Below are 21,198 nucleotides of genomic sequence, written 5' to 3' on the forward strand. Positions count from 1 at the left end.
GGATCTAAAGTATTTTCTTACAATTATAATTTTGTTTTTTCATTTTGATAACATGACTTTTAAAGCAATAACCTTGTAAGAGAGTAATCTCTAATTTGTATTACACAGAAGACAAGCAGGTTCCAATTCATTCAATGTTTATTAAGCTTTTATGATAAGAAGAACATGATGCTGATGGCACTATATTTTTCTGGATATAGCAAAATCAAATGGATCATAGATTCAGATGTGAAAGAGGCCTAAGAGGTCAATGAATCTATCCCCTCACATTTTAGAAGTAAGGATGCACAGTCAGGTTGGGTCTTATCCAGGATAACATTACCTTGGGATAGGATTTGAAACCAGGTCTAACAATATCCACTAGACCACAATGCCCCTTGAAGTGAAAGCCAACAGCACTCAATTTTGCCAGATAGGATCTCATCTAAATCTGACCCTGCTCAGTTTCCAAGTTCTGACATTCAGGATGGGATTCCCTTAGTCCACAAATGGGGATGGTGAAGAACAAACAAAATCTTGTGAAGGGTAAATTCAAGTGCTTTCTCTGAATAACACCTAATTTGAACAGCCCTCACCTGCTTATGCTTGGAAAAAGACTGCATATATTTGGTATTTATTTCAAAGATTCATAAAACTACAGCTGAAAAAGATCTTGGAGGTTATTGAGGAATCTTAAACTTAAAGAAGTTTGATGGCTTATCCAAAGACATGCAGATAGTATCTGAGGTAGGATTTGAACCCATGTCCCCTTGCTTCCGCATTCAGCACACTGTCTTATTGAAAATGGGTGCTTTCTATCTCTCCCAATAGGCTCCTTGAAGGTGGGGCTGTTTCATTTTGGTTTTGTATTCAAAGTACCTGACACATAGTATAAACTTAAAATATGCTTGCTTAATAAATGAATAAATTTAAGTACATTGGAAAATTATCAAAGAGTTACATAGGAAAGAAAAGCAGAACAAGGAAAAGCTTCTTGAAGGAGGTGACACTGGCATCAGGTTTTAAAGGATGGGTGTGCAGTGAGGTGATGCAGAAGAGAAGGAAAATTTTTAGCAAAGGACCTAGGATAAACAAAGGCCTGTAGGTATATTTAGGCTTACGGAGGAGGGGAGATGAGGAAAGGGGAAGAGAGGATTTTATATGGCATAGCATACAATATGTGGAAGGGGAATAATATGTAATAAGATTGAAGTCAAAAGTTGAAGTCAAAAAAATTAAAGTTAAAAAGATTAAAAATAAAATAATCCAACTCTGTAAGTTAAATACTGATTTCAAGGATTCTACATAGTTTTATTACATTGTAAGGTAGGTTGTGTCCCACCCCATCTAATCTATGATATTCACCTTCTTCCAGAAAACCTTGTGAGTCACTTAACTCTGGATAGTTTATTAAGAGGGTTCTTCACAACAATATTATTATGTTGGTTGTACAACTATTATTGTCATGTTACAGGTGACTTGACCACAGCTCCACAGTAAATGCCAGAGCTGGACCTCAAGCATAGGTCTTCTTCCGCATCCCAAACCCCAGCTGGTTTTCAAGGGCTGTGAAAGAAATTGATCCTAAGCACTAAGAGAGAATCTTGGCAGTGGTGACACATCACAATCATGGGATGTTAACAAATAGATAAAATGCAGAAGAGTCAAGCTTTAGACCCAAGTAGTCAAGTGGTCCTCATGGGTACAAGGTACTAAAACCTTAACTCCTGGAAGCCACAGAGCTTAGTTCAGGAAAAAAGCAACTATCCTATTAATCCAGTGATAACTTATGCTTATTGAATAAAATAAACTAGTGTCATTGCTTTAACCCTTACAGGTTGGCAAGGGTTGGCACACCATGCATGAAGAGAGGTTGAATTTTTAAAAAGTTTTAATTAGAAAAGACCTAAGGGGAATGTGATCTAAGTTTTCAGGTATCTGAAGGGCTGTAATGGGGGGAAGGCATCAATCTTGTGGCTTGGCCATAGAGAAAAAAACTATTAACAATGGGGACAAGGGAAGTTACAAGTAGGTATGTTCAGGGTCGATTTTAAGGAAGAATTTAATAACAAAGAGAATCATTCTCAAGTAGAACAGACTATCTTGGGGGAAAAGTTTCTCATCATAGAAGATCTTCAAGCAGAAGCTGGACACCCATTTCTGGAATCATAGACTGTTCATTTTACAGCTGAGGAAATGGAGTCCAATACTGATTAGGTGATTTGTTTTCAGTGATATTTTGAGAAGGCAGATCTCCTTAACTATGGTTCAGACTAGATAACCTCTGAAATCACTTCAAACTCAGGTTCAGAGATTATGCCATAATACTTTAATATTATATTCTAGTGATATGGGTCCCCAACTCAATGTTTTAAGGTTTCTGTCTGTGAAGTGTCTTGTAATTCTAAAGGTTTATGTTTTTCTGGAACTTGCACAGCAGAAAACCTCCTGGAGGTTAGATTCCCAAAGGTGCAGCTGCATATTTGCTAGGAACACACTGTTTATTAACTTCAATGACATAGCTACCATGGTATTAAAGCACACCCAATTAGCCAAGCCTACAGGAATATTTGTACTCTTAAATCTTCGGCTTTTGGAAAGGGTTAATAAAGCTTATTATTAGCATATAATTTACAGTCCTTTCTCCCAGGAAAGGAATAATGCACAGTAAATGCCACATTCATTTTAATAATACATGTTACAGTCTGTGCCCAACATCTGTACAAAGGTAGAGGAGACAGATTTTTTTGACACGTCCCACTCTGCCATCTAAACACAGGCGTTTTGTTTCTTAAGTGACGGAAGGTTTAATCAAGAAAGCAGGCAATTCATCAATCGAAACAAGGCTGCTTGCGTGCGCCTGACAGCGCACACATGGTTGTATACAGAGCAAACCTGGCCACCTGTCAACAGCACCTTTTCCATCAGGATATACAAATATACAGTGCAATCAATTCCCCATCTATTCCCATTCATTTCTTGGTTTTCTTATTATATTTTTTCCTTTACCCTCGATTCTGTTGTCAGTGTGGGCAAGAATAGATGGATAGACAAGGAAAGCAGGAGCTGTTTATACACAACGATAAAAAATTTATATACCTTTAAAATGACTTATTTTTCCCTCTGTTTGAGCACCATTATTATAAATAATTTTTCACTTCATTCAGGAGTTTCCCATGTATGCTATTATCTGTAGCTGCAACAAATGGATCTCTTCTTCTCTTTCAGCCCCCTCCTCCCCAACTCCACCTCCCCCATCTCTAGTCTTTGGTGCTTTTTGATAAACCTTGGCAGGGTACAAAGGGATATGAAGGTTGGAAACAGAGGTTGCATAAACTCACAACAGCTCCATTAAGATTAAGGAGGTGGAAGAGAGCTGAAATTGCAAGGAGTGGGGAAAAAAAAATTCCTTAGCAGCTCTGAATCAGGGGAGGACAAACTCTCGGGTTAATTTCAGGACCATGCGGACCGAGTTCCTGACACAACCTTGTGGAAGTGGTCCAACCATAACTGAACACAGTAAGCAGCCAATAAAATGTTTGCTGAAAGAGTAAATCGATGAATGCAGTGAACAAATAAAGAAAAAGCAAGGGGAGAGAAATTCCCTAAATACAGATACACAAGAAACTAAAACTATCAAACATGATAACTTTCAGATTAAAAGTGTGTCTTTCTTTAACAATCCAACACTGCAGTCTCTCAGTTTTCCTTTTAAGGATATTAAAAATGCTTTATAATCATTACATTATCTAGTTTATTTTAAATTTTCCAGGTGAGGTTTTTCCCCTTAATTAAAAGATGGAAATAATGTAATCATTACAAACACTAGGAAAATATGTTTCTAATTATTGTGCAGCAGTTGAATTTTAAAATTATTACTTTTGTGTAAAATATAAAGGCTTTTTTTAAACAAGAATATGAAGAGAGAGAGGCAGAAATGATTCAACTGGATGAAATATATAAATCATGAATTTCATAATACTGATAATTAAATGTCTATCTTCCATTTAAATGAGGACTAGATTAAAACTGCATGGAGAAAGCTGATATTCAGAAATCATTAATTATTTTTAATTGCTTTGTGCTTTCTTAGTCCGATGTCAGAGTTACATGGCTCAGGCAGGATTATGAAATAGTGATAAAATCCTATTTTTTGCTGCTCTCAAAGAAGAGACCTAAGCCAAACCAATGAAGTGATGGCTCTCTACTTGCTCTGTAGCATACCCTTACTTTCCCATGTGCCCTAAAAATGGAATCTTCTAACTTTATTGGGCAATAGTTTGGCTACAGCTATAATTTGTAAGATTTTTTTCTTTAATTAAAAGGAGGGGTATAGTAGACAGCAGAGGATAACACCCACATTAAATAGAGAAAACTGTCAATGAAAAAAATCATGTTCTGAGAGTTTGCTTATCAGATAATACTTTATTATATTTTTATACTGTGACTATTTAGAACCTAAGAGGTGTTTAGTAAAGTAGCTTAATAGAATAGATAGGTTTTCTAGCGGTTATGAATCATAGTGATCACAGGCTAACAGGATCATAGATTTAGAACTGATAGCCTAGGCATGAGGTAGTACAATTAGAGTGCTGAAACTTAAAGAGTTAAGACCTGAATTCAAATCCTGCCTCCTTACCTTTGTAATCCTAGGAAGTCACTTAAGTTCTTTCAGCTCAGTATCTTCAAATATATAAAACTGATATAATAACACCTAATCCACAGGGAACTTATGAGAATCAAATGAAAATACACACTACACATATACACACACATACAGATGCATATGCGTATATGTATATATATATAATGCATATATTGCATGTGTATATATGTAGATAGCTTTGAAAAACTTAAAGCAATAAATGTGTGTGTATATATATATGTATATATGTATATATATATATATATATAAAAATGCTAACTATTATTAATTCTTATTCCCTCATTTTATAGATGAGAAAACCAAGGCCGAAGCTAAGAAATGATCTAGTCAAGGTCATATGTATTGTAAGAAGCTGAGTTGGAGCACTGCAATTGGAGTTGTAGGTCATGGGTTATAATTCTGGTTCTCTAAGTTATCACATGTGTGACCTTGGGCAGATCACATCACTTTTCAATTCCTCAAAGATTCCTGATCTTTAGAACAAGGGGGTGAGATTAGATAACCTCCATTTCCAGATCTATGATGTTATGTTTCAATCACAAATATTTAAGTTCAAAATCCAGTGTTCTTTTCACCAAATCGTGCTGGAGGAAAAGGGAAAGGAAGGAGGAATGGGGAAGGGCAGAAGTATATTTTACCTAGATCTCTATTCTTGGCTATTTCCCTTTTAGTCCTTGGTAAAGATAATCATAGAGACAAGAGGTAACACAGGATAAGGAGCAGATAGAGAGCCCACTTTGGTGTGAGGAAAATATGGGCTTTAGTCCTTCCTCAGTACTTAGTGATTCTGTGACCCTGGGCAAGTCACTTATTCACTGCTCTGGCAACTCTCTAAGACTAAGTGTTTTGTTACTTTCATTTTTATATCACACTTACTTTTGAATATCCCCTTTCCCCACCAAGCTTTCTCTTAAAACAATTTTTTTTGAAGTTCAACTAATATGTTGGCCATGTAAGATAGTATATATGACATTCACATCCATAGTCCTCTTAAGTAAAAAAAAAAAAAAGATTTTCTCATCTCTTCTTCAGGCCTAGGCTGATCATTAAAATAATTTAGGATTCAGTTTTGTTTTACTGTTCTTTTCATTTACATTACTGAAATTATTGTGTTTTCCTGGATGCTATTATATTTTCCACAGTTATTACTGTGTTTTCCTGGTTCTGCTTACTTCCCTTTGTATTTGTTCATATAAGTATTTCTATTTTTCTCTGAATTTTTCATGTTTGATTTTTAAAGTATAATAATAATATAATATATAAAATATTCTATTTTATAGATATATATTTATATTATTTACAATTTACTTTTTTATTGTCATTCCCAGCATGATGGGCACCAACTTTTGAGTTCTTTTCTACCACAGAAGAACTGCAAGGAATATTTTGGTATTCAGGATAACTAGCTCTCTGTCTTCATTGCTGTATATGCCTAGCAATGGAGGGGCATATTAATTACCTATTTTGCTTAACTCCAAATTCTTTTCCAGAATGAACTGATTAGTTCACAGAACTAATAAGACAGTAGAAATGTGACTGTCTCCTTGTAGCCCCTCCAACACTAACTATATCTATGTGTCACCTTTGTCAGTTTGCTAGATGTAAAGGTTCTTTAATTCATATTTCTTTCATCAGTATCTTGGGGCACTCTCATATAGTTAATACTTTACAATTCTTTTTTTGAGAAATATTTGTTTATACACTTAACCACACATCTATGAGGGAATGATTTTTGTTCTAAGACTGTAAATCACAAAATATTTGTTAACCTGTATTGGTGGAGAGAGTCTACTCTCTAGGAGCATACCTTGCCAATGGAATTACTGATATGAAACCTGTATAGAAGCAGAACAAAGAAGTATTTCAGCCAGACCTAAGTAGCAAAGTGCTAGATGAAAGTCCTGCCTCTGATCCTCATTAGTAGTATGATCATTACTCTCTGAATCCAATCTCTTCTTTAGAAAATGGGGTTTATCACATTGGTATTACTTATTTTAAGGTGTTATCTGGAAGAAATTATTCTTTAAAGTTTTATAGAAATATGACCTTCTATTAACAAAATAAGAAAATAACATTAATAATAAAAAAATCACAACAACTGGAAACAGATCTCACTAGTTATAGGCAAGAACTGCACTACATAACAATGATGCTCTTGGTTTCAAGTCAATCATATTAACAACTAGTGAAGGGCATAAAAATATTCATTCCTAAACTTATATCTAATGAAATAAAACATTAAATTCAGTAACTAGAAGGAAGGAAAAGTTCAAGACCTTGAGGTCACTGAAAATCTCCACTTAATGTAAATTCCAGAAATTATACCCAATAAAGAAACGTGATTAAAAAAAAGTGTCAATATCTCAAATATCTTGAAGAGCAGACAGTCATAGTTAAACAGGAATCCCAAAAGACCATTTTTGAATTTGATGGAACAAATCTAACTAGCTGACCAATTATACCACACCAATTAAATCACAATAGTTCTCAAAATCTGGCATCTGCTATAACTAACCATCGTGAACTGATACACTCTCCCATGTTATTTAACAGAACATAAGAAAAATGACCTCCACAGAGCAGCATATGTGATAGCTACTGCCACAGTAAGAACCATAAGAGTAAAACTGGAACTAACAAGGAATACTCCTAACAAAGATGGCACTATGAAAAGCACAACTTAGAAAAGCTATTGAAGATCTGTGCAAAATTTGCCTTAGAAGATGAAGTCAATATCTAGGTGGTATAGGCAGCAGAAAGCTTAATGGTCATTATTGCCCCATTAAAGGCAACAAAGAAAAGAAATTTGTAGAAAGAAATTTGGAAAACAATAATATAGCTGGAATTCTAAATATCTTTAATTGAGTAAAAGCAAACATTGAAAGGTAAGTCAATACAAGGAGTCCGGAGCAGGGCAAAAAACAGAATAAGCAATTCAATATCAGTCAAATATTTGACTGCAGCAGCTGAGTTCTGTCCCCTAAAAAGGTTGTGAAAAATTTCTATTCACCTAAATAATCACAAGAAGTCCAGTAGAATGAAAATGCAACCTGAATTAAGTGGAAAAACAAAAGGTGTTTGTACTTTTTGTATGATGAATTCCTGTACAGGTATTTCAAAGGGAATGATTAAACCTTTATCTTTTCTGCAAAATGGGAAAGCAGTAGCACTGGATAAGCTCTTTAAGTACTGACTTAACTTCTTCCAAGTAGATTCATGAATTATGATTTTAGCAGCTTTTTAAAGATATAAGCTTAATCTAAATTTTTTTGACAGAAGGCATAATCTAATTATTTCCGAGGGGAACACTGGCAACTTCTCCAAATATAACCCAAATATATGATTATGTATGTGATACAAAGCATTCACAGCTTTTGTACTCAAAAAAATAAATAAATAAAACCACTTGAATGAAAATAATACATTGGCTAAGGAGCAAAAAAAGATATGGGAGCAAGTCCCAGGGTAAGAAAAACAACTTATTCTCAATTTGATAATTACTGATCAAGATGCCTGAAAGTGCCATAACACTTATACTGTCACTGTTGACTATTGAAGAATCTTTGACTCAGTTATACATTTATGGTGTATCCATGTAGTGAAAATATTAAAAATAGACTGAAGTATTGAAAACATTAAAAATAGACCAAAGTATCAAATAGACCAAAGTGAAAAACTAGACTATTTGATATACTCATGAAAAAAGGTTCTCTATTTTAAAAAAGTCATCAATTCAATGCCTATAATAAAATGTGAAATTTTCAGGGAGTTATGAATCTGCCTTGCTTTAAATCTATGATTATCTTTCCTAAATGGAACTTTGGAAGCCAAAAAAATTAAAAAAGGGAACTGAACCAAAACATCTTATCAAGCACTTGATATACATCAATTGCATCAACCTATATGACTCCACAAAAAAATATTAGATAATTTCTTAATCTCATGGGATCTTTCTCCAATAACATCAAAGTATTTTCTAGATTTGAGAAATATAAAATTCTTGATATACACCAAGGAAAGATAAATATTGTAGGTATAAAGCTTGAATCCAGAAGTTAAAGTGAACCAATGAATGAAAGTGAGACCTACAAATACATCTTGTAGGTAAGACACACTGAACATAAAGAGAAGGCTGGGACTGAATGTGTTAAGAGACAGCACTGGCATTCTGATATTAAAGTTAGATGGCTAGAAATATCTATCAGAAACTTGCTATCTTTCTTGCACAGAAGTAAGTAGATGGAATGGCCTAGTGGTCCCAATTTCAATGTAAAGAAAATTGTTAGTGAGAAGGTATATGAGAAGTCAGATGTGTGCAGCCTGGCATCAGTTAAGGAAGAAAAGGCATATGAGAAACCCTAGAGGTGGAGGGTCTTCCCATCTGACTATCTTAGGTAAGTGCTTGGAAATATCAGATCAGAGAAAGGGGCAATGGGAGAAGGATATCCCTGGTGGTAGTAGATCTTACATCATAGGTATTTGTACTTGTCTTTCTCCAGTAGACTGGAGACTTCTTGAATGAAGGATCTTTGTGATCCTTAATACCCAACACAAGACTCTACATAAAATGGTTCTTAATGAGGTGTGTACTGGCTGTTGATGCCAAGTGGTTCTCTATGATAGAATCTCAACTCCTAAAGAATATTTTCCAATAATGTCATACAACTACAACTCAGGAAACACCAAGAAATCAGAAACACTGAAATGGCAAGTGATCCAAAGGATGATGGAAATCTGAACGGTGGATGAAAGTAGGTTGTAGCCCATTACAAGTGTATGAAGAGTACCAGAAAAGACATTAATGGAGACAAGAATGATCACTATGATCAGAGCAGTCAGAACTGGTGTTTCTGAGATTTTGAAGAATTAAAGGAAGGCCTCCATTTCACTGGGTGAATCTTCTGTGAAGAATTTTTGGGAAAGATAATAGATAAGCATAATACCACAGGATGGGGCTGCATTCTGTCTAGTGGAGAAAATGTGCACAAAATGATGAGATCACAAATGTGAGTAACTTAGCATAAATACTGCTCTATGAGTCCCATAAATTCAAAACCATTACCTTTTATACATCCAACTAAACTGCTTCCAAAAAAAATCTTAATATGAATGAGGACTGAACTACAGTATAGAGAGTAACGCAAGGGAAAAAGTGATGGATTTGTAGCCAGAAACCTCAGGTTCAAATTCTGGCTCTCTTTCTTAATACCTGTATACCCTTAGGGAATTTACTCTCTCCAGGCTTCAATGTCCTCATCCATAAAATGAGGGGGATTGGGTCTCTAATGCCACTTTAAGCTCAAAATTCTAATCCAAAATCCTTCAGTAATGGTGTGGAACAAAGAAGGGAAAGAGATCCAGCAACCACAAGGCAATTCCTCCTTTGGCAAAGAACACTGGCCCTAGAGTCAAGAGGTTGGGGTGTAGGTCTCAGTTGAATCAATGACTAGTTGAACAACCTCAGGCAAGCTGCTTCATCTCTCTTGGTCTCAGTTTTCTCATCTATAAAATAAAGCAGTGGCATGGATGCTTTTTATCTTCCCTTCCAGCTCTTGAATTCTATGAGTCCATGAATCTCTTATAAACCTTCCAAAAATCAGTTCTTTCTGAAACAATAGGGTTCTGGGATCCATTCCCTTACTTTACAACTCTAGCAATGAAGACACACACACACACACACACAAATATGGAGAGGAATTAAGGGGACACATCTCTTCTAAATTCCCTGGAGAGTTAATTATTGAAAACCTTACATCTAAGACCCCAAATTAGGATGACACATTCAGGGACAAATACAATTCACACAATGAAGGGGAAAAAATAACCTCCCTTTTGGCCAAAGATGTTTGCAGGCATGTTTTCTGAGCTCATTTCCAGTCTCTGGGCAAGTCATTTTTCCCTCACTGCTGAGCTCATGGACCTCACAGAGCCAGTGGGATCTGCAGGATGTCTCTGGCAGTAACACAGCTAAGCAGTCCAAGCCCCCAGTGGAGCAATTTGGTGACTACGGCAGCTGAGCAGGCCAGAGCTTCCTGCTGCCACAGGGCTGGTGCATGAACTACCACTGCTTGGTAGATAAAATCCAATTGACTGCCACTTACATAAACGTAACAGGAAGTTTCTAAATGGCTTCCACTGTGTCTTGAGGCTGTTACCTTTCCGTTTCTAAACTAACAGCTGGAATGAACACAAACAGCACCTCATCAGAACCACTGAGCAAAGCGGCAATGATCCAAAGGTATACAGAAAAATTCCTGCCAATCTCGAGAATATTTCACATTATGAGTCCCTTTCTGCATAAATATTAAACAGCTGGAATAGCCATTAGAAAATATGTAAGTCCTGCTTAGTGTAACACTGATGCAGTCAGAGGAATATTTGTAAGCAAAAAAAAAAGTGTCATATGCTTTGATTAAGATTTACTTGTGTAAATTTTGAGCAATGATGCTCCACTGGATTTTACAGACTTGTTTTGCATTGCTCTGCCACTAAACATCTGGTAAAATATTCAGAATCTCTGCAAAATAGGTCATCTCTCCAAACTCATTAGGCCCGATGCCTGCAATGCTGAAAGTGCCCTGGCCCCCAAGAAATCCTCCCAAGGGAAGCTTTCCAAAGGCAAATATGTTTTCTCAACTCTTAGTGAGTCTGGCTCCTGGTAGGGGGCAGTGGGGGAGAGCTCCATATTCTTTCTTTCCCTTCTAGGAGGATGTGTCATGTGTGATCTGAACAGCAGGCTTTTGCTTAAACTTCCAAATCTATTAGGATATGAACATAACAAGAAAAACCAATACTGACAAGAATTAGGCCATTGCTATATTTCATCTGTTTAGTAACCTGAAGTTGCAATTTTTAGAAAAAGATTACCTTTTAAATAACAGATTCATTATACTACATGGATGGATGCCATGTTTTTGGGTTAGGAGTGTCACTCAGCATTAATGGAAAGTACTCATAAATAATAATAATAATAGCTCCCATTTATATGGCATTTTCAGACTTCCTTCATGAAAGACCTCCTCGGATGCCTCAGCACAGGGTAGAGAAGACTATCGGCTCTGTCTTGTTGCATTCCTCTACCCACCATTTGAAGCCCAATTCAAAGGACCCCTCTGTATGAAGCCTTCCCTGAGCGCCTGTCCATGTTGATCTTCCCCTTTGAGGGTCACATAGTTCTTCGGTTCTCAAGTCTCTAATGCACTTGTCATAGGATGCTAGGTATTACAGGTAGTCATATTTGTATTCTATTGTTCTCAGTCATCTTCCACCAGCTGGACTGAAAGCTCCATAAGGATAGGGATTATTACATCTTTTTATCTCCCTTAGAACAGAGTACTCTCTCTAGTAGAAGAATATTTAAAAAATGTTCAATGGATGAATGAATGAATGTAAGGAAGAGTGTAAGCTCTAATGAGTCTAGCGGGGATCCTAGAAATAGACTTCCTTGCTTCTTGTCCTAGTACTAACCTTGTCGAGTGGCTCATGACAAGAAGGCTGGCCATGAGAAAAGAACAACACGGCCTTCATTTTGGCTAATCATGTGGCAGAAAAAAAGGCAGAGGATGCCTAGAATCACAAGCACTTAGACAGATCAGGATCAGCATTAATTTATCCACTGATGTCCAGGTATGATTGCTGAACTGAATCATGACTACATCAATGTAAATGAAACTAGAAGACATGAAGCTACTGTTGAATGGAAAGTCTACAAACCTCTTTTCCCACAGCAACACTGTGAGGATGAAGGTATAAGAATTATTATCCACATCTTACATATGGTGATCCTGGGTCTTAGAGGAGGATCGTGGACTGGCCCATGGTCATAGCCAGAAAATGTCAAAGCTGAGATCACACTCATATCTTCTGTATCCATGTCCAGAGCTGTTTCTACTCCCATCAAATGTTTGACATTTCCTTGGATCTCCATCTATCTTCCACCAAATGAGTTGTATAATGTAATCTGAGGCTATTTGTGGACTTTCTTTGAATGGCACACACAGATCCTAATGCTGCCAGGGATGGAATAAATTCATTTCTATACCACAGCTAAAAGAATTTTTCAAACTTGTTATTTTACATATTGGTCCTTACAACACTTGCCAAAGTCAAGCTGTATTTTCTCAGCTGGAAGGTTCTTAAAGAGCTCATATAGTTCATAAAGAATCCTAGATCTGTGAGACTGGAAGTAGAAATCCTCTCTACAAACTGCAGACAATAGTTGACCAATCTTTACTTGAAGACTTTCAATGATGAAGGGCACACTATTTACAGAGGCAGCTCATTTTCCTTTCAGAAAACTGTTAGAAAGTTTTCCTTAAATCAAACCCAACTTTTTTACCTGGTAAATTCTACTGATTGCTTCTACATATGCCCTTGAGGATCGGTGTAAAACATACTGGAAATGGAGTTGGACTAATCATTACAGTCTCTAAATCTTATGATTATACATCTAATTCTTTTTTCCAGGTCATAACTTTTCAGATAGCTGAAGAAAGTGATCTTCCCTTTCATTTTACAAAGGACAGTGAGACCCAGAAAGGTTAAAGGACTCTCCCAAAATCACAGCATTAGTGTGAGAAAGTATAAAACCTTCATTTGAATGTTTATGGAAGTAAGGAATGTGACTTTAAGAAAAAAGAGGGTTAAAAATGTCTAAATTTATCATGAAAGAATGAACAAATGAAGACTTTTTCTTTTCCCAGCCCACAGCTCCTATTCACCAATTACACATACTCCATCATTAGGGTCCCCTTGAGAAATCTGCCTGGTATTGGTTAACCGAACACAGTGGTAACAATAAATCACAACTTCCCAGCGAAATTTAGGGATTATAAGCATATGGCTTTTCATCTTCATTTTATAAACATTTTAGAGTGTATAATATTTATCTGCAAATATTCTAAGGGCATTATAAGAAAGCAGAATGGGGGTCACTATAGAGTAGTAGTAAGAATAATGGCCTTGGTTGGAATCAGCTGATCCAAGTTCAAAGTCATGGTTTGACATTTACTGGTTATGTGACTCTTAGAAAATATCTTCATTTCCCTGAACTTCAATTTTTTGAACAATTAAGAAAAGGAGTAGAGAAATGTATCATCATCATTATTATTACTATTAGTATAGAGAATTAACCAAAGAGAAAAATAATAAGAAAAGAAGAGACAGACACAAATCAGGTGACATCTATAATATATACAAGCTATAATGTAATAAAGGACAGTACTTAACTGAAGTTCCAACATACCTGATATGGCATACAAGTTTGAGTGCTGGTACTCATAGTCAGTTCGAGTGCTGTTCCTGCCTCTGAAGGTAGCAGGAAGTGTTAAGGAGATATGCCTGAGGAAAAGACAAAAGGAGAAAAGTGGAAAGGTTATGGAAGTCATGTACTCCTATATTTGAATGCTTAATTCAGGTGTCAAAGGGCAGCCCCTCAGAAGAACTGCTCATTTGCTCTCTAGTCTCTCTCCATTCTTCATGCATCCTCTAGGATACTGCCACATTCTCTACTGGTTAAGATCACATCACCCCTTATCCTGCCATTCCTCTCCCCAGCCCCTCTGCATAAAACCCATCAATGACTACTAAAATTACTGGGTCTATCAAATGCCTAAGTTTGTAAGGCAGCTTCAACCTTCTTTTGTAGTCTTATTTCACAGTTTCCAGTCACATCCATGCTCATTAAAATGCAAAGCTAATTCACCATCTCAAATAGTCCTCACCTTAAATTCTCTACATTTGCAATGTCTTTTTTTTTTTTGCCTACTGATTCTGACCCACTCTCTAAAGCTGAGCTCAAACTCCATGGAATCTTTCCTGATCAATATATTAACTTACATTTTAATAAATATTTGTTGCTTTAAATTTGTTCCTCCAGTTAGAAATTATTTCTGATCCCATTTTATTTTCCTTTTTGTAGCTCTATACACATATCCCTCCCCGACCTCAACTAGCTTGAAAATTTTTATCTGTATTTGCTCCAGCTTGTAGTATGTGATATTTCACAGAACTGAATAATGCTTAATAAATGTTTGTTGAATGAATGAATGACAGTAAAAAGACTCCATATCATAGCAATGATCTATATAGGAGAAAGACAATATGCTCTAACACGGAAAGCTAAGGATTAGACAATGAAACACTTGAATTCTAGTCTCAATTTTGACACTAAACTAAATCATGAAACCTTAGGTAAGTTACTTAAATTCTTTGGGCCTAAGTTTCCTTAACTGTAAAATAGGGAGATGGATTATCTGATAGCTAAGGTCCCTTTCAATGGAAAGATTCTATGATTCTTTTGTGGGAGGCTCAGCACTTATGAATAACCCCCAAAGTCTCTTTGCTTCCCAGGAAAAAAAAAAGGAATTGGTAGGTATCATTTTTCTACCTTTTTCCCATTTGGGAAAATAAACCCAGGAAAAAGGATAGTTTTGCTTTCTTAGGATTTCACAGAAGGAACATCTAATCAAACTAACCTTACCAAAACACAGGCAACTAGATAGAGGAGAGCAGGGGTCCTTATTCTGGAGTCAATAGAACCCCCTAAGGTATCTATTGACATATTTCAGGAGATCCATGAACTTGGATGTAGAAAAAAAATTACATCTTTATTTTCAGCAACCTCTAATTGAAATACAAGCAAAAAATATTATTCTGAAAAGGGATCTCTTGACTTCACCAAACTACCACAGGAATCTATGGCATGTAACATGTTAAGAACCCCTTTAGTAGAAAGAGGCAAAGTGGTAAAGTGAAAAGAACACTGGGCTTGGATTTGGGAGGCATCTCTGACACCTGAAACCTATTAACCATAGACAAGGCATTTCACTGTGCTGAGCCATGATCCTTCATATGTCAAATAAGGATGATACTCCCCACCTTACAGTGTTATTGTGAAGAAAAAGCCCTTTGAAAACACTGAAGCACTATAGAAATGTGTGTTATTATTAACTCATACATAACCATAGTGAGAGACAGAAAGACACTATATTGAACCAGAAGCAATTTAGGAATTGTAATGAATGACCCGAGGCAAGAGAGCATTTTCTTGCCCCATGTTTATAGAGAGGTTCTAAACATGTAGATCATGTCAGAAAATTGTTACCCTTTAAAAAAGTTGTATTCTGTATAAGGGGCACAGATACTTGAACAAAAGAATTTTAGGAAGACCTATGGTAGCATGTAAACTAAAGATGCTAACATAAAAGACTATTAGAATAGTAAACAAATTATGCAAATCAAGTTACTGTATCCAACATGTATCCATAAAAGACAACCAATATTTATTGAATCTGGGTGAAATGAATTTACATAGAACACTAGTTTAAAAATTTTTTTCTTCCTCAGCTGTAAAATGAGGGCTAGAACTAGGTGATCTCAAAGGATCTTCACAGGTCATAAATCTATGATCTTATGATACTAAGTTAAATAATTAGTAGGGGAGAAGATGCAGGGAAAGGGAGGAAAAGAGTAGAGTAGAAAAATGTCTCTTTGTGACTAGGGGGAAAGCCAGCACAAAGTGGGGTTACTAGCAAGATGATTATTATATCTTATCCTTTTCTTTCTCTTTTGTCACTCGAAGAAATGGAAAGTCAAGATATTAAGACGACAGAAGCTGAAAAGGCCTTCCCTTTAAAGAGAATAGTCTAGATAGAGGGAAAGATAATCTGTAGTTTTAAAAAAATAGTCAAGTCTGAAAGATAAGCAGAGGTGCATGTGCATGTTCATCTCAAAACTGCCTGATAGTTGAGAAAAAAACTAGGAAAGGGATTTTATTTTGAACTAAGATTCAATGGGTGATTAATCTAAAAAATGTATTTCTTTAAAAAGTTAGTCTAAACCACACTGTGAGATGGACATTGAGATTATTTAACGAAAGGAATTTCTTATCCTAAAGATCCTGCAAAAGATTCCAGTATGGGCCATCTTCTGCTTTGAGGGAACGTAACTCATTCTCTTTCTCTCAAAATCTGCTTTTTCTCCTACCTTTCTACAACTGTAAATGTTGCCCCCATGTTTTCAGTTACCCAAGCACAAAATCTGGAGTCACAAATGACTCGTCCCTCTTTCCCACACATCTCATCATTTGTCAAGTCCTGTAAAGTTTTACTCTAAACTATTTCTCAAATCTTTTCCTTTGTTTCCACCATCATAGCAAGTTCTCCTTTATCTCTTGCTTTTGCTTTTTTTTTTTTAACTACTGAAACAAGAGACAGCAGGGTAGTGAAGTGGAATCTAGGAAACCTGAATTTGTAGGAATCCTATTTTGGATACTTAATGGCTGTGTGACTCTAAGCAAGTCACTTAACCTCTCTTCACCTCAGTTTCTTTATCTATAAAATGAAGGTAACTTACAGGGTTATTGTGAAGAATAAATGAGATAACACCATGTAAATACACAAATTGATTTATTCGTTGGCACATACAAACTATTTAATAGTTTTCTGACTGTTCTGCCTGCTTCCATCCTATTCCCTAATTTATCATTTACACCATTGCTCCAGTAAATGTACTTGCAGTATTGCTTTGAACACATCCTTTCTCTACTCAAACACCTTCAATGGATCCCCAGTGCCTCCATAATAGAATATGAATTCTTTGTTCTGTCATTTCAGATGCTCTACTACTTGGCATCAATTAACCTTTCCAGTCTGATATCAAATTACTGCCCTTTATATGCAATACTCCACTCTTGTCTTGCCTTCTCCCATTGCTGTGACTTTGCCTATATCGCACACACTTCACCCCTACTCCATGACTGGAATGGCTTCCCCATTGTTGCCTATTAAAATTTTTCCTTTCCTTCAAGACCCGACTCATGTCACCTCCTTCATAAAGTCTTTCTTTCTCTCTCTCCATTTAAAAATTATCCCTCAAGGATTTCTGGGGAAAAGCCAAGATGGTGGCGTGAAGCTCATACTCCCAGAACTTTTCCCTACCAAAGATAAATGAAGCCTCTACTCTGACATTCAAGCTACAGACCCAGCAAGAAAAAGAGAAAATTTAAAGAAGTTTTCAGAAGTAGACATCGTGGAGGCTCTTCAGTGAAGGTTTGTCTCTTTGGGGAAAAAGGGGGAAGTAAATCCCAGGAGGCAGGAGAGTGGGGAAAACCACTTGGAGGCTTTAAGCCACACTGCTATCCAGGTCCCGCCAGCTTGACAACTGTTGAGGTCCCAACTGCTAAATAGCAAATCAGCAGGGAGGACTCCAAACCCAAAAAAGTCTGAATCCTGAGAACACCAGGGTGAAAGACAGGACTGGGTTGGAACAAACCACTGCTGAGTCAGAACCTGAACATAAAGGAAGAAACAAACTTCCGCAAAAGCAAGGCCTGGACTGCATCGGCAATATCTCGGTCAATGACAAGCCAGAGATCAGACCCCAGCCCCAACAAAATAAAAGCTTGGATCTAAATTCCCTATACCCCAGGAGCAGAACTAAAACAACAAAGATGAGCAGAAAAACTAAAAGAGTGCTCACTATAGAAAACTACTTTATAGAAAAAAATGACAGCAATGCCATGCCTGAAGAAGAAATCAGTAAAAAATCACTCACAGAGAAAAGTATCAAAACAGTCTATAAATTGGACTCAAATACTTATTTAAGCTCACTGAAGAGCTTGAAAAGAATTTAAAAACCAAAGAAGAGAAGAAGAAAAATGGAAAAAAGAAATTGTAATCATGCAGGAAAATTATGAAAAATTGACCAGAGATTCAACACCTTTCAAAAGGAAACACAAAAGGTAATTGAAGAAAATAAAACCCTAAAAATTAGAATTGAGCAAATATAAACCAATGAATCTATGAGATTACAAGATTCCATCAAGCAAAAAAAAAAGGCGGAAAAAAACTGAAGAAAACATGAAGTACTTTTTAAGGAAAACAAATGACCTGGAAAATAGATCCCAGAGAGATAATCTATGAATCATTGGTTACCAGAAAGCCTAGTTCAAAAAAACAACCTGGAAACCCTCATGCAGGAAATTATAAGGGAAAACTGTCCAACTCTGCTAGAACAAGAAAAACAATATAACCACTGAAAAAATCCACAGAATCCCTCCAGAAAGAGACCCCAGAATAAAAACTCCAAGGGCTGTTTGGCCAAACTTCAAAACTCTCAAACAAAAGAGAGAGAATATTGCAAAAGCAGCAAAAAGAAAACAATTCAAATATAAAGGAAACACAATCAGAATCACACAGGACCTATTAGCTTCAACACTGAAGGACTTGAAAACCTGGTACAGTATATATCAGAGAGCAAAGGACCTGGGATTTCAACCCAGAATTTACTACTATGCAAAATTCAACATATACTGTCAGGGAAAAAGATGAATGTTCAATGAAATAGAGGACTTCCAGAATTTCCTGACACAAAAACCAGAACTGAACAGAGAATTCAATTGCCAAATACAGGATCCAAGTGTTACATGAAAAGGTAAATGAAAGGGGGAAGGAAAAAACAAAACAAGTGTTGGTCAAGACTATCAAACTGGGGGCAGCAAGGTGGTGCAGGGGATAAAGAACTAGGCCTGGAGTCAGGAGTACCTGAGTTCAAATCAGGCCTCAGACACTTAGTAATTACCTAGCTGTGTAGCCCTGGGCAAGTCACTTAACCCCATTTGCCTTGCAAAAATCTAAAAAAAAAAAGACTATCAATTTATATACAGCCCTAAAAGGGAAGATATAACACTTGTAATTCTTGAGAACTTTACTTCTTTTAGGATAATTAAAGAGTTGAAAATAATTGAAAAGATTGGACTTAAAAGATATGGGGTTAGGTCTTGTATCTCCCTTGAAGAGGTCCAAGATGACATCACTTTGAGACAAAAAGCTCTGATGAAATGAACTTAAGTGTCTCATTATCCTTTGACCCATTTTAACTCTGCTGTGCTGACAAAAGCTTAACACCTTATCTAATGAAAGCATCAAAAACTGGGTGGTCCTGAGTCAGTGTCTCTGTAATGTAGAATCCTTTGTAAAGCTCTCAGGTGAGACCTCCAGAGCCTCCCAGTACTTAAGAGATGTTAAGATTCTTGTAGTTAATGAGATCAGGGGTTCACTTAATCCAAACTTCAATTAACAAGGTGATAAGTACCCTGGGTGGGGAGGGAGGATAAAGTGTGAGAGAAAAATTGGCCTGGAGGGGGAGGGGCACAAATAGTTCAAGAAATGATTTGGTTTTGGATGATACTTTGAATAATGAAGAGGATTTTTTTGTCCTTGGAGGGTACTTGAAAAGGCGGTAAGGTAAAAAATGATTATAATTATAATTTGAGACAATGCTGCTTGTCAAGCAATTTGTGATGATATTTTGATAACAATATAAGCTCATCAAGCATCCCAATAATCAAACTGTAATTGATAATACCTGACTAATAGCACTAGAGTAATAAATAACATCAGATAAAGAGGCACAAAGATTTATAACTTTAGAGGGAAAGAAGGGAGTATGAACTGAGTAAATTCTATTCAACAAGATTTGGCCCAGAGAGGGAATGTGATACATTCTCACTTGGATTTAAAAATTGATCCTAATCTACAGGGGGGGTGGATGGAGAAAGGGAAAAATAAAGGGAGAAGGGACTGATAAAAGGGAAGGTGAAGGTAAAAGTGAAAATTAACAAAGTTAAATTTTAAGAGAAAAATCATTACTAAACATGTATGCACCTAATGGTATAATATACATCCAAATTCCGAGACGAAAAGTTGAGTGAATTACAAGGAGATATAGACAGCAAAATTTTAATAATGGGACACCTCAATCTCCCTCTCTCAGAACTAGATAAATCTAACCACAAAATAAACAAGAAGCAAGTTAAGAAGGTGAATGAAATCTTAGAAAACTTAGATATGACAGATCTCTGGAGAAAACAATCGGGATAGAAGAGAATATACCATTTTCTTTGCAGTACATGACACCTATACCAACATTGACAATGTACTAGGGCATAAAACCTTAGAATCAAATGGAGGCAGAAATAATAAATATACACTTCTCAGACCTTGAGGCAATAAAAATTACATGTACTAAAGGGCCATATAAAGATAAACAAAAAAGCTAATTAGAAATTAAATAACTTAATCTTAAACAATGGGTAAATCAAACAGCAAATAATGGAAATAATAATTATATCCAAGAAAATGATACTAATGAGACATCATACGAAAATTTATTGGATGCAACCAGGGCAGTTTTGGAGGAAAATTATATCTCTAAATAAATAAAATAGAGAATGAAATAGAGAAAGAAGAGATCAATGAACTGAGCATGCAACTAAAAAAAAGCTAGAAAAAGAACAAATTAAAGATCCCCCCAACTAAATACCAAATTAGAAATTCTGAAAATCAAGGGAGAGATTATTAAAATTGAAAACAGAAAGCCATAAATAAAACTAAGTTGGTTTTATGAAAAAGCCAATAAAACAGACAAGCCTTTGGTCAATCTGATTTTAAAAAAAAGAAAGAAGATAACCAAATTACTAGTATCAAAAATGAAAACCTTGAATTAACCTCCAGTGAGGAGAAATTAAATTGATAATTTGGAGCTACTTTGCC

The 21,198-nt window shown here is 36.0% G+C and overlaps 1 protein-coding gene across 6 annotated transcripts in view; it reads right to left on the reverse strand.

Moving 5' to 3' along the window:
* The window catches only part of MVB12B (multivesicular body subunit 12B), a 322,603-nt gene that overhangs the window by 106,976 nt on the left and 194,429 nt on the right, over window positions 1-21,198 (reverse strand). For all 6 annotated transcript variants that reach the window (XM_074211557.1, XM_074211553.1, XM_074211552.1 and 3 more), the window contains one exon: window positions 13,890-13,984. In XM_074211557.1, coding sequence (XP_074067658.1) covers window positions 13,890-13,984 — 95 coding nt within the window. The remainder of the gene's footprint in view (window positions 1-13,889; window positions 13,985-21,198) is intronic.

Source organism: Macrotis lagotis, chromosome 1 (genome assembly GCF_037893015.1).
Source record: "Macrotis lagotis isolate mMagLag1 chromosome 1, bilby.v1.9.chrom.fasta, whole genome shotgun sequence".
NCBI classification, from domain to species: Eukaryota; Metazoa; Chordata; class Mammalia; order Peramelemorphia; family Peramelidae; genus Macrotis; species Macrotis lagotis.